We start from the raw sequence: 14,358 nt of genomic DNA, 5'->3' as shown, positions 1-14,358 counted from the left end.
ATTTCTGTGATCAAAGCTGAATTTTCAGCATCATTACTCCAGTCTTCGGTGTCACATGGTCCTATGTCAAATAAATGCTGCACTTTAAACTTTCTTTTCATCTGTGAATCCTGAAAAATAAACTGCATCACGTTTTCCACAAAAATACTGGGCAGCAAAACTGTTTTCAACACTGATAATAATCAGAAATGTTTCTCGAATCATTAGAATGATTTCTGAAGGATCATGCGACACCGAAGACTGGAGAAATGATGCTGAAAAATTCAGCTTTGATCACAGGAATAAATTACATTTTACAAAATATTCACACAGAAAACCTAATTGAAATTGTAATAATATTTCACTGTTTTTAATGTATATTTCATCTAATTAATGCAGAAGAGCAAGAAGAGAAAAATCTTAATCAAAAAGAAAAGTTAAGAATGTTGGAGCTCATGATAGGTCTGTTTTATAGCATAAAAATATTACAAATATCATGGTGAAAAAAAGTGAATGGGATTGTAACTTTCATAACCTGGTGTTTCTCATTACAGAAGTTTGATGTAAACCTCGGCAGCTTTATTGTCGATGCTTTACTGTTGTTCGGTTTAATCAGACTGTGAATCCTCCCCTGACAGCTTTACATTTTAATTTGATCTGCAGGAGATTCTTTATTTCTCACTGTAATCTCTGGAGTGTCCCTCCTTTCTTTGCCCTTGTTCTCTCGCAGCGACCCCAGGACTCTAACACACGGCTGTCCTGATCGTGCCGCTGCTTTTAAATTAATATATTGATATTGACAAGCCATCTGCTGCAGGGCATAAATTATTGGGAGGAAGAAGGCTTTGATCACGTGTCTTTTAGCATCCATGATGACATATACACCCCCCTCTGGGATGAACGCCGCTGGTGCCATTTTGAAACGTGTTCAGCAGCAGAAGCTTTAACAATCGACATTCGTGCATTTGGCATATGCTTTTATGCAAAGCGACTTGCATGCATGCATTTGATCAGATCATCCATTGCATAGGAATCTAATCTTTGTTTTCACAAGTTTTTTTTTTTTTGTATTAGAACAACTGATTATTGCTCTACAAGAGGCGCATTAAGAGGAGACTGTATCATACCGCTTAGACAAAGTAATTTTAGTCAGTCTGCTTTTTCTGTCAAAGCTGCACGAGAATGGAATACTATTCTGACAACTATAAGAGATCTAGACACACATATTTAGGGTTCAGTTGAATAATTGGTTAATTAGTACTCAGATATGTCAACATCTGCTAGCTATCCTATTATTGTTTGTATCTTGTTTGCATTCTTTTTAATTGATCCTATTGTTTTCAATAGAATACTGTATGATTTGTATTGTGTAATTATACATTTTTTTAGTATGTATTTTTAATTAAATTTTCTTTAGGGTGATTTGTAACATCTTGTCCAGGGACTATGGATGAAAAATAGCCTTTGGCTAATTCTGGTACATTTACAGGAATGTTTTATTAATGTACAATGTCCCTGTCAACTAAATAAACAAGTGACACTGTGATGGTAAATTTCACACTGGAATTAAAAAAAAATTAAATCAAAAAGATTAATGGATTAAATTTTACAAGAAAATACTATTTCAGGCTTTTCTATATCATAATTTCATGTTTAATTCAATGTGTTAACTGCTGTTTCTTTGTAATTATTTATGAAAATTTCTAGCAGTTTCTGAGTAAAAATGTTTGCAACCCTACACCATTGTTTTTCAGTGATTGAAAACCTTTCCAGCTCACATTTCACTTAAAAATCAAAAGAAACTATACTATACTATACTATACTATACTATACTATACTATACTATACTATACTATACTATACTATACTATACTATACTATACTATACAAGACTAGACTATAGGACTATACTATACTATAGAATACTATACTAGACTAGACTATAGGACTATACTAGACTATAGAATAATATACTATACTATAGGATTATACTATACTATACTAGACTATAGAATAATATGCTATACTATAGGATTATACTATACTATACTAGACTAGACTAGACTATAGGATTATACCAGACTATACTATACTAGACTAGACTATAGGATTATACTATACTATACTAGACTATAGGATTATACTAGACTATACTATACTAGACTAGACTATAGGATTATACTATACTATACTAGACTATAGGATTATACTAGACTATACTATACTAGACTAGACTATAGGATTATACTATACTATACTAGACTATAGGATTATACTAGACTATACTAGACTATAGGATTATACTAGACTATATTAGACTATAGGATTATACTATACTATACTAGACTATAGGATTATACTAGACTATACTAGACTATAGGATTATACTAGACTATATTAGACTATAGGATTATACTAGACTATACTAGACTAGACTAGACTATAGGACTATACTAGACTAGACTATAGGATTATACTAGACTATAGGATTATACTAGACTATACTATACTAGACTAGACTATAGGATTATACTAGACTATACTATACTAGACTAGACTATAGGATTATACTAGACTATACTATACTAGACTAGACTATAGGATTATACTATTGCATAATATTTAAATTGTAAAGTATTTATACATAATTGTACTTATGTATGAATGTTTGTTTTACTGTTTTTAAATTATGCTGATTTAATTAAAATCTTAAATGCAATATTCACTGTACAAAAACATAATGTACAGTACCTTGCTAATGAGACTAAATCATTATTAAAAACTGAATGAATGTCATAATTGCATGCGCTATAACATAAAAATATAAATAAAATATATAAATAAAATAAGAATTCTTATACTTACCACAAATTATATATTATAATGAGAATTTGAGAGAAAATATTCTTAATTTTTGTGCAATGCAATATTTTTTTCAGTAGGAACTATTTTAAACCAATTCACCTAGAACCTGTTTCAATATTTTTAGATATATGTTTATAATCTACTTAATAATATATATAATACTTTATACTTTTTTTATTATACACACACACACACACACACACACACACACACACACACACACACACACATATATATATATATATATATATACAGAATAGTTTTGACATCTAAAAATGTGTATTTATACACATTCATAGTGTCACTATTTTTAATCCTAGCAGTAGCGTGTTTGCTGAGTTCCCTGCGATTTACATGCCCAGCAGATTGGTCAATATTCTAATCATCTTGATGAAGGTTGTGCTGGTTAAAAGGACGGCCAATCAGTGTGAGTGCTGTCCAGCCCTCTGGCCACTGCTGACCCCATGATCCCCTGAGTGACCCTCAGGTCAAAGGTCAGCTCCTAAGGTCAACCATCTCTGGCCACTGCACTGGACAGAGTCGTCTCCATGGATACGCAGGTGACTGAGAGACTGTGGGAGTCATGGAAACGACCCCTGGAGATCCGGCTGGTGTTTCCTGAGAAGACCTTCGACTCCCTCTGCTGGATCTGAACAAACAGACTCACAAAGAACAAAAGCTGCTCGGGGATTTTGCTTTTGCTGCGATAAAATGTTCATTATAACCTCAGTCTGGTGTCAGTCTGCATGTAAAACCAGTTTAGATGTATACAGCAAGCTGGAAGCATTTCAAACATTTTTATTTTTTTTTAAGCAGAATTTAGGAAATGTTCCATATAGTGTATAATGGTGTGTTTCCAGACTGGCCTGTTGATCTTTTCTAATGCTATTTCCTTTCATGAGACTAGAAATCTTGGATTTGTCTCTCGTCTCCAATGCAAGAAAAACAATTCAAGCGAATGAATGTCTTTGTCTTTGTCTTGAGAGTTTTCTGCTTATATGTGCTGAGATCTGCAGTGTTTACATTCATTCATCATTCATGGTGAGGTATGGCCCTCTAGTGATGTAGCAGTATATAACACTTCATGCTCTTCTGCTCATAAACAGTGGTAAATACAGTTGTAACTTTATTATATTATATTATATTATATTATATTATATTATATTATATTATATTATATTATATTATATTATATTATATTATATTATATTATATTATATTTAGCACTGTCAAATGATTAATCGCTATATATTTACATATATCCATACAAAAAAACTTAAATACACAATATATGATATTTGTGAATCATTTCAGGCAAAAAGGCTTTGGCAACAGATGCCTGTTGACATACATAAAGCACTGTCTGTCAATTGTATAACATATAAGAATAAAGTGACTAGGCTAATTTCTTAACATCCTATTGTGATTTAGGCCACTTAAAAACTGGCACAACTTAACCCTTTGGCACAAATCACCCCAGACCCACAAGTTTGAAAAACTATCATGAACCAGCAGTTAAGAGCTAACATCATGCTAACTGTGTAGACTCATTGTGTAGCCTGCTAAAGCACTAAAACACGTGTGAAAAGTTTTCAAACTTGTCTATAATTGTTCAGACACTACAATCAAAAAACCTTGATCATAGAAATTTTACTTTGAAAGGGAAAAAAACAGTTTTTGGAGCTAAAATGTGCTTATATCTCATGCCATGTGTCTCCCTTCTTTGGAGGATGAGTAAAATGGATGGCTTTTCAAAATTATGTGGTCACACGACCAATTTCTTCTATGGTTTTCCAGAAACAAGGGGTGGAACTACTTCCCCCCGGCACAAATCACCCCACTCTCCCCCAGATGTGTCATGGTGAAAAATGTCTTTTTTTTCTTTTTTGAGACACAGGTAAAATCCTATGTGAACTAATGTTCCGATTGTGACATCTTACCCCGTGTAGTGTGACAACATGAAAGAAAAAGTGTGTTTTTTTAAAATAACATTTCAAGTGTTGCTGCCCCGAATAATTACAAAAGTAAACTGTGAGAAAGTAATAAAATTGTGACAAGCATTTTAAGCCTTCCCAAAATATAAGGCTGGAATATACATTTTAGTCAGACTTTGAAGAGAAACAGAGTTGTAGGTACCTCATTTTGAAATGCTTCTTGTGTCTGGCTTGATCAAAGTAGATGAAAGGAGCCAATCAGTTTACATCACAAAGTTTTTGGCTTGTAAATTATTTATCATTCAGATGGACCTCATCTTCATATAAATAAGATTTCATGAAGATTCAATTTGAAGCTCTACAGAAGACAATAGTGCTGTTATTTAGCTTGAGTCAGTTTGAGTCGACTTGAGTTAATGTCGATTCATTTCAGTTCAATAACAGTGTCAGTGTTGCAGGATTTATGAATGTATATCAAAACACAGTTCCATTTACAACTTAATTTAATGTGACCGTCTCAGAACTGTGGTTTTACACCTGGCTCTTAATGTGGTCAAGAGCGATCCGATTGTGTGATTTTATCACTTAAAGCTTTAATGCTATGTGTGATCCGGATGTGATCTGCAATAAGGCACAGACTGCACTTGAAAGAATTTGAATTTTATCTTTATTCAGAATTTACATAATTTTAAGACATTTTAAGGCAAACGAGACAGGGTTGTTTTCTTTAATCTCATAGATCACACATCTGTTAATATCAGTGAAAGTGGCAAAATAAATCATAATCAGAAACTATCAGACCTGTACTGAATGTAATTAATAGCAGAATTTAAAATAATTCATTTCAAATGACTCATTTACTGCAGTTTTTGACACATTTTGTCAAACATAAGTATTTTGTATATATGTAGGAAATAATTGTTGCTAATAACAATGAGATAAAAAGATCCTCTTCAAGTTTCATATAAACATGTAAAAACAATTTCAATTGTTATCAAAAGCAAAAATTCAGAACTCCATATTATAAAGAAGTGATTAGTTGCATTTAATGATTAGTAAAGTGTTTTTATCTTGTAGAGTAGATAGATCAAACTTTTTAAAAAAGCTTTATAACTTTTATAACCTAACACTAACAGTCTACCTTTTTCTTCAAAGGTATTCTTAAACTAAAATAATATTCATAACGACTTAAATCAAAGAATTAAAAAAATAATAATTCATTTTTTTTCACTCATTGTTCATTATGCTTGTTCAGAAGTATTTGTCCAAACTCTCAATAGCATCCTGTTTTGTGTGGTCTCTCCATTCATCTGGGATCTCACCCTCATTCTGAAATGTTTTATTGTAGTGATTTTCCAGCTCTTTCTGGAATCTGCAGACAAACCACTTCCAATACGGCAGCTCAGTGAGGTCAGGGGTGATGCTCCATTCAGCATAAACACCTCCTGCTGATTTGTAATCTTTATATGGAAACAATCCTTTAGATCGATAAAATCTCTTAGTACTTGCTACTAAAGTTGTGCAAAAGTCTGGAGTCAGAGTTTGTGTTCCTCTATAATGCCACCCATTCAGTCCGTCAGGTCGATGGAAAGGAACACTGTGAGGTTGTGGATCATGATCTTCTGCTGTGTGGGTGCAGACGGCGTTACAGAACGGACACTGAACCCAACAGCACTGACAGAAGTGTTCAATTAGAATCTCATCAGGCCTGTCCTTATATTCCAGCTTCTGTAGAAAAGGTTCTGTACTGAATTCATTGCTTATGTCAGATATTATAGAAGGAAGTTCTTTTCTTATTACCTCTGCTAGAAGTTTTACATCAACATCATCACAACTCACTCCTTTAAGGTCCTTTTCAGAGAATATCAGCACATCTGATAAATTCAGCATGAAAATCATGAACCACAGATCAGCATCTCCACTGTTTTCATCAACTTTTTCAGATGCTCTCTGCACTGCTTCTATGATCTGATTCTCCTTCTGCCTTAAATCATCTTTCATCTTGAGCAGAACACTGATGTTGAAGTTATCATTTATGTAACGACTGACTTCATCTCTGATGAAACTCTTGAAGTGTTTTTTGGGATTATGAATGTAGGTTATGTATGCCTTAAAATCCTCCTCTTCTGCCAGTGTCTTCAGGATGTGTTTCTCCAGATTAGATCTGTTTCCATTCAGTGATTCACAGTTTGTCTTCATTTCATCTGCCAAATCTTGAGCAGTTTTTTTGTAGACACTCTGCTGAATGGGTTCTTTGAGTTTGTTACAGATGATCTCTCCTATAATGGCAGCTGATGTTGCTCCCTGACAGTGTTTCTGGAAAATACTGTAATATTCTTCTCTTTTTCTTGTAAAATAGAGAACAGGGTCATTGGCTTGCTTGAAGATTTTGTGTTGTTCAGTGAATGTATTTTGTACTCTCTTGCATATGGAAAGTACCAAGTCACTGAAGAAGTGTTTCTTGAACACATATTTCTGTTGTCTTTGCTCATGGTCTATTAATTTTGCCTTGATGAAACCACTGAGTTCTTGAATGTAGCTTTTGTTGTAGCCCATCTTTGCAATGTTATGTGACATGATCATTTTGTTTGTTTGTTGAAATATGTCTGCAAGTAAGTTTCTTATTTGGTTGTCATCCTCTTTAGAATATTCAGTCCTTGTACCTGTAAATACATTTGTAATTTGTTGTGTAATTTTGTTTTTTTTAACCTGTACATAGTCTGAATAGCTTGACAACTCCAAGACATCACATTGTGTGCTTTCTGTCCTGTGTTCTGGTACAGAGGAACTTTCACTGATGTCCCTGAGGAGATCTCTCAGATCTCTTGAAATGTCAATGTCTTGGACTGGAGGTGTGTTTCTGATAATCTCATTCAACCAGGTTCCCCAAAAGTTATCAAACTCATTTTGCAGGATCTTATCATCTTTTGCTTTGTCTTTGAGAGTTAAGGCAAGATTTTTGGCCTTCTGAAGGAGAGCGTTTTCATTTTGTGTCTTCTGAGAATCAATCCTTTGCTTCAGGACTCGCTGCTGAAGCACTTCATTCAGTTTCCTCTGTGTTTCCCTAATAATGTTTTCCTGTAAGTCTGAGATTTTTATTTCAAAAGACGTTTTCCACTGAATCAGTATACTGGCATTGGGGTCTTTCTCAAATAATTCTGACATAGATCTTTTCACTTCTGTACTTTTGAGTTTTTCTAGCTCTTTTTGAAGATCTGTTTCCTCAACCACATCGATTGCTCCATTTTCTATTTGGTTCTGTAGTTTGTTTTCAGTTTCCAGCATGGTCTTCCGAAGACTCCAGGTCCACTTACTATATTCTGTCTCCAATCTCCTATAAGCGGCGATCTCCAGGGCATTTTTGAAACTGAACACAAACCGTTCCTTCAGCAAAGCCTCCCAGAGATTTTTAATGTGAGTATTTATGTCTGTCAACATCATGCCGTTTGATTTTGAGACATGAGAAAGAATAGTTTCCTTAAGGTTTTGAACATTTTCACAATATGAGGTGTTTGATGGGGCCATGGGTGGGCTGCCTTCCCAGAGCTGAGCAAAATACTTCACATCCTTCTGTACATCAAATCTGATGACGTCACTGAAACGTTCTGCATCACAGACTTCATCTTCAGCAGCGAGTTTTGTCATCTTATCCAGTGTCTCCTGCAGTCGTCTCCTTCCCTCCATGTTTTTCTCTCCAGCTGTGACGTCTGCAACGTTTTGATGCACAAACACACAGCTGGGACTCAGTCTGACCTTCTTCATCCTCATGAAGGCTTGAACCACAATCTGAAGAATGTCCTGCATCTCAGATGGGTTTTCTCCAAAGATGTTGATCAGTGTCATATTTCCAAGACCAACAACAAATGTGGCCAATTCATTGTCATGATCTCTTGTTGAACTTCCAGCGAGTTCTGGAGCACGAAGACCCTCAGTATCAACAACCAGAATATAGTCAAAGTGCAACTGTGTTTTCATCTCGTCTGAGACTCTGATCAGCTGCATGAAGGCTCCTCTGGTGCACCTGCCAGCGCTGACCGCAAACTGGAGCCCAAACATGGCGTTCAGCATGGTGGATTTCCCAGAGCTCTGAAGCCCTAAAACCGACAGAACAAAGACTCTCTGGTCTCCCAGTTTCTGGATGAGTTGATCTAGAACAGCAGAGATCCAGATCACAGGAACATGAGCAGCATCTCCATCCATCAGCTCCAGTGGAAATCCAGAAATCATCATCTGTGCTGCGAGACTCGGGAGAAAAGAGAAGTCAAACTTCACGTCTTTCTTATTCTTCTTCACAGATGAACATGATTCATAGATCTGACCGATCTCTCTCATGATGTGCTCCAAGCCAAAGGTTGCATCTTGAAGTTTCTTAGATAATTCCACAAGTTCTGTTTGTTTAGGCAACAGTTCTGCAGATTTATTACTGCTTTTACTTAGTTTTGAGACTTCTGCCCACAGTTTGTCATACTCGTGATGTAGATCAGACACATCAGCTGAGGTATATTCATCCAGGAGGATTCTGAGCCATTTAAGAAAAAACATTGACGTAAACATTGACGTATTGACGTGTGAGTTCATTTGTTTCATGAATAAATTTATAAACTCACTGATGTCACATTTATGCTGCTGTTCACGGATTTTCATCATCTCAACTTTTTTTTTACTAATTTCCATTTCTGGGTTACCCCTTGAGGTCGATTTATCTCTTTATTCATCTTACACCACTGATGCCACAGTTCGCCCTGACAGGGCAGAAATGAGTCTTTGGCTTTTGTCAGCTCTTCCTTCTCTAGTAAACCTATCATTTGTTGTGCTGCCTCCTTTCCTCTCCTGCAGTCATCATCATCTTTCTCATCTACTCTGATGTCTGAGTGTTTGGACACATCTTCAAGTCTGAAAGTGGAAGCAGATTCTGAGAGACAATTTCTAATGGCTTCTCTGAGATCTTCAGATATATTTGCCTGACCTCTGTCTTTCAAACCAATTTTATATTTTCTATTCCTTTGCTCAGTGAGAGCTAAATCATTCTCGGGAAGAAGGCAAATCAGTGGCTTTGGGTCCTTGTAAAGGTTTTGTATTTTTGTCATTCTTTTGTCATTCCTGTCCAGTTGTGGTAAAATAACAACATTGATTGAGGCCATTTCAGTCAGTATATCCAGCTGTTTCTCATGTTCTCCTGCATCACCGTGTAGATTACAGAAGGCAACACGGTCTGTGAATTTATCATCATGTGTCCCAGAAGGGCAGAACCAGGCGATCTCCACCACTCCGTCCATCAGGACTCTGGTTCTGCTGCTGCCTGGACAGTTTCTGTGGAAGAACGTGTGGTGTTTCTCATTGATCAGACTGTTCATCAGCTGAGACTTGGATGAAGACAGAGCCAAACCTGAAGAAAAACACCATCGGAGTTTCTGCCTTCCAGACCGGCTGGGTTTGACTGATGGTTTCATAGTTGTTGTTTTTCATCTTCCAGCTCTGGTTAATTTCTCTGAATGTCCAGAGAGGAAACTCGATCTGTTGTGTGAATGGATCAGGAACAAGCAGAGGCAGAGCGTATCGGCACTGAGACAGTTTAGTGACCATCAGCTGCTTCAGGAAACCATCAGCACAATGAAACACAGCCATCTGAACATCCATCGGGTGAACAGGGTCTGTGTTGCTCTTACTTTCATCAGACAAAGATGGACTTCCAAAAAGTTCACTAAACACATCAACACTGGCTGCAGATGATTGTTTGGCCTTTTGTTGTTTTTCATTGTGATGCTTAGTGGTTTCTGTAACAGTTATACTTCTGGCTTTATAGTTCATCATCAGTAGTTTTTGTAAAAACATGTAAACCAGTTCTTCCTCAGTGCAAGACCCATGGGACTGCAATGAATGTGCAGTTATCTGAAGAACATCTGAAGCTCTCAGTTTATAGTTGCACTTGGCTTCAAGTTGAAGTCTGTGAAAAAGTTCCTCTACTTCTTTTTTCTGTTCTTTTCTTCTTGTTCCAAGGTCTTTGGCTGTTTTGGCCTGTAAAATAAACTAACAGTCATTTGTCTAACAGGATATTTTCTGCAAACAGATTTCCAGACACCATATAGCTTTATCCAACAGTCAGACGTGATCAAGAACTTATACTAGGATACTTTTATAAAACAACTTAAATTTAGAGGTATAGATGTGCAGCAGCATTGCCTGTACATTTATTTAATTTATTTCATTTAGTCATTTAGCAGAGGCTTTTATCCAAAGGACAACAGAAGCAATCAATTGTAGTATTAAAACAACTAAAACAGATCCAAAACTAAAAGCTAAAACTATAAATACTATACATACACATTTTAAAATAAAGAAATTAAATAAAAATGCATACAACAAAATTTCTCAAAAGTTAACATTTAAATGAAAACAAAAAATAAAGCTAAAAAAAATTCAAAATATTAAAAGGAACAAAAATCAAAGTCTGAAGCTAAAGAAATCGGAGTCTGTGACCATCATACACCACGTGATTTTCTGTGGAATCTGGCTGCTGTAATCTGCAGACTGGCTCCGACTTTCCTCAACTAGCGTCAACTTGTTCAGACTGTAAAATTGGGGTGAAATTGGGGCAAAAATCGTGTAGTGTATTCCAGGCTTTAGTGGAACAAATTCATTGCCCAGGAGAAGAAAAATGTACAATGTTTTTGTAAGTGTATTTACTTGTCTCATTAAGCCTGGAATACACTACGCGATTTTTGCCGTGTAGTGTATTCCAGCCTTTAGTTTCTCTCATAACTGATTTATATAATGAGAAGAAAATATTTTTGTATGACCACTATTTTCAACATCTGCACTCTTCATCTCTTTGTCATTATGGGATATGTACTGTAGATTGATGTGAACCAAAAGTTTAGCATTAGCTTGCAACTTGCAACAATTCAAAAAAATCTCCCACCAATCACACTTATAGCCATATATCCCATATAACCAAGTGTTTTCAGTTACACTGGTTAGTTTACACTTCACACAGAACTTACCCTGTCTCTCTCTCTGTTTTCTTCTGTGGTTGTGTTGTCCATGTTGTCTTCAACAGTTCTGGTTTGATCTTGTAAGAAAAAAGAAACCAAATGTTCATTCTACGTAATTATTGCAGAGTGGGTAGACTTTGTGTTGGTTAGTTTGTAACCACCTAAGTTTTTATCTGCCATTTACAGAGCAATTCATATGGCATAATGAATATTAAATGACTCCTTTAATGGACAGAATTAATTGACTACTATATCACAGTAAATAACAGCATTCACCTAAACACCTGAGTTTCCTCATCTGATATGTGTTACAAAGTGTTGCTGAAGGACAGATAGAGTACACAAACGAGAATCCAATAAAGAGTCTTTAAAAACAAAGCACGGGTAACCAGGGGTCCATTCTTCGTACCTCGATTGCTTAATACATCTGAGATGATTTGAAAGATGCCAGATCTTCTAATTGTGATAACTGATCTCTGGCTAATTTGGTTCTTCAAACGAATTAGCAGATTTGATTAAAATGTCTGGCTGGCAGCAAGACAGCAACGTAATGACATCATATCATTTTTTTTTTTTTTTTTTTTTTTGGTTATTTGACATATAATTAAAAAAGACTCCTGACGAAAAACTCGACAAATTTCATGCAAGTTGTACTTGCATGAAACAAAATGTACTTACCATGTAACTAAGTTATGGAACAGCCTGTAATTACAGTTTGTAATTATGTAGATGTAATAGGCAGCTACTGTTACACATACAGACCGAGTCTGCTACACAGCTACTTGTACACTTAAGTACAGTCTTGATCCACTTCATTTTAAGTAGCTTATGTTTGTGTAATACTATGTAATTGTAATGTAATTAGAAATGTATTACATGTATTTTAGCAGTGTACTGGTGGATTAAATCAAACTAAGGTGCAGCTGGTATGGGATCAGATTCCCGTGTAAAGTATTGCAGTCACGGATTAAAAAATAACAAGCGTGAAAACAAAATTTAAAAATGCAAGTAAAAATATATTGCACAAGATTTAAAAATGAAAGCAAATTTTTCAGAATAGCAAACAATGGTCACGGATCAAAAAATAGTAAGCGTAAATCAAAAAATTAATAACGCATTTTTAAAAATAATAAGCAGGAATCAAAACTTTAAACACATTTTAAATCATATTGCACAAAATTGAAATATTAATGCAAAATTATCTGACTTGCGCACAAAATCATGTTTTCCTTGGTTATATTTCTCTGGTTTTTTATATTAAAATTTTTTGTATGCTTATTATGTTTTTCCCTTCGCTCTTGTTTCCACGTTCTGCGCTTGCTTTTCTAAATGTTGCGGTTAGAGTTTCATGTAAATCAGGGCGGGTTTAAGCGTCATCATTGGTCCAGTAGTTCTTGATTGACAGCTCCTCCTCAGCCAATCAGTCGAAGAGGGGCGTTGACGTCACTCCAATGGTGTTATTTACAGGTGTGACAACCGCATTCTGTAACCGAACTCACACCTGTACATTTTCAGGACTCACAACTGCATTCTCGGAACACACGCGCTGTGTGAACGGAACAGGACTGGACAACTAGTTGTCTGTCACGTCATACAGCGCGAGAGAGAGCCGCTCTGCCGCACAAACATGCGTCTACCGTGTGTTTCGTGTTTTCTTGCGTTTTCGGTAACTTACAGTGACGGAGAAATTAGCTGCGTGTCATCTGAAATTTTTAGATCCAGTCAGTTTTCCTCTAGAGCCCCTCCCATCAGTTTTGTGTTCTGCACGCGATTCAAATGCTCCACTCTCCATCCAAATTTAAAAGCTGCCGTCGGTTAATGAAGATTTGACGAATGAACTCGCAGCTGGATTGGACTCTTGTTGTGTCAGAAAGTGATAAGACTTTCAGTTTTATGGACGTCGCCATCTTCGATTTTACTTTGGTCACTGTCGCTATGGTTACTGGTGTGGAATATGGGCTTGACTTCCGTTGCACGTTCATAAAGACAGTATTCTAAACACAACTGTAAGCTGCTGTGTGAACGAGACTCACACCTGTAAAGAAAATGCGGTTGTCAATCCCAAAAACTGACAGTGTGAACATAGCCATTATGCAATTATGTAGCTTGTTGCATATGCTGCATATTGTGTTTATGTATATCAAATCCACCTGGCCTCTGTAACTGTCTCCACTGTCGCTTTCATTGATCAGTAGTCAAATCTAGCCTAGTCAATGCAAAAAAAAAAATTTAAATACATTAATTTATTCATAATTAATTTACCAATTTACTCATTTAACGTTAGGCATACAGCAGTGACAGGCAGACACATATAACGGTGTCCTGTATGGAAACATGTTTCCCAGCTGACAGTTATCCATTTTCACCTGTACAAGTGAACGCTGAGCATCGGCAGCTAATGAGGCGCATTGGAGTGACGTCAACGCCCCTCTTCGACTGATTGGCTGAGGAGGAGCTGTCAATCAAGAACTACTGGACCAATGATGACGCTTAAACCCGCCCTGATTTACATGAAACTCTAACCGCAACATTTAGAAAAGCAAGCGCAGAACGTGGAAACAAGAGCGAAGGGAAAAACAGCATAAGCA

The 14,358-nt window shown here is 36.0% G+C and overlaps 1 protein-coding gene across 1 annotated transcript; it reads right to left on the bottom strand.

Moving 5' to 3' along the window:
- Positions 1-5,426: 5,426 nt before the first annotated feature.
- LOC131552222 (interferon-induced very large GTPase 1-like) lies at positions 5,427-12,789 on the bottom strand. The gene is given in 4 exon segments (XM_058795853.1): positions 5,427-9,461; positions 9,464-10,154; positions 10,156-10,793; positions 11,780-12,789. Coding segments are annotated over 4 exon segments (4,803 nt in total). The 5' UTR covers positions 11,822-12,789; the 3' UTR covers positions 5,427-6,029.
- Positions 12,790-14,358: the final 1,569 nt, after the last annotated feature.

This window comes from Onychostoma macrolepis, chromosome 02 (assembly GCF_012432095.1).
Source record: "Onychostoma macrolepis isolate SWU-2019 chromosome 02, ASM1243209v1, whole genome shotgun sequence".
Lineage (NCBI taxonomy): Eukaryota > Metazoa > Chordata > Actinopteri > Cypriniformes > Cyprinidae > Onychostoma > Onychostoma macrolepis.
Note: the sequence above shows the minus strand (reverse complement) of the source record. Positions and strands in the feature narration are given on the sequence as shown.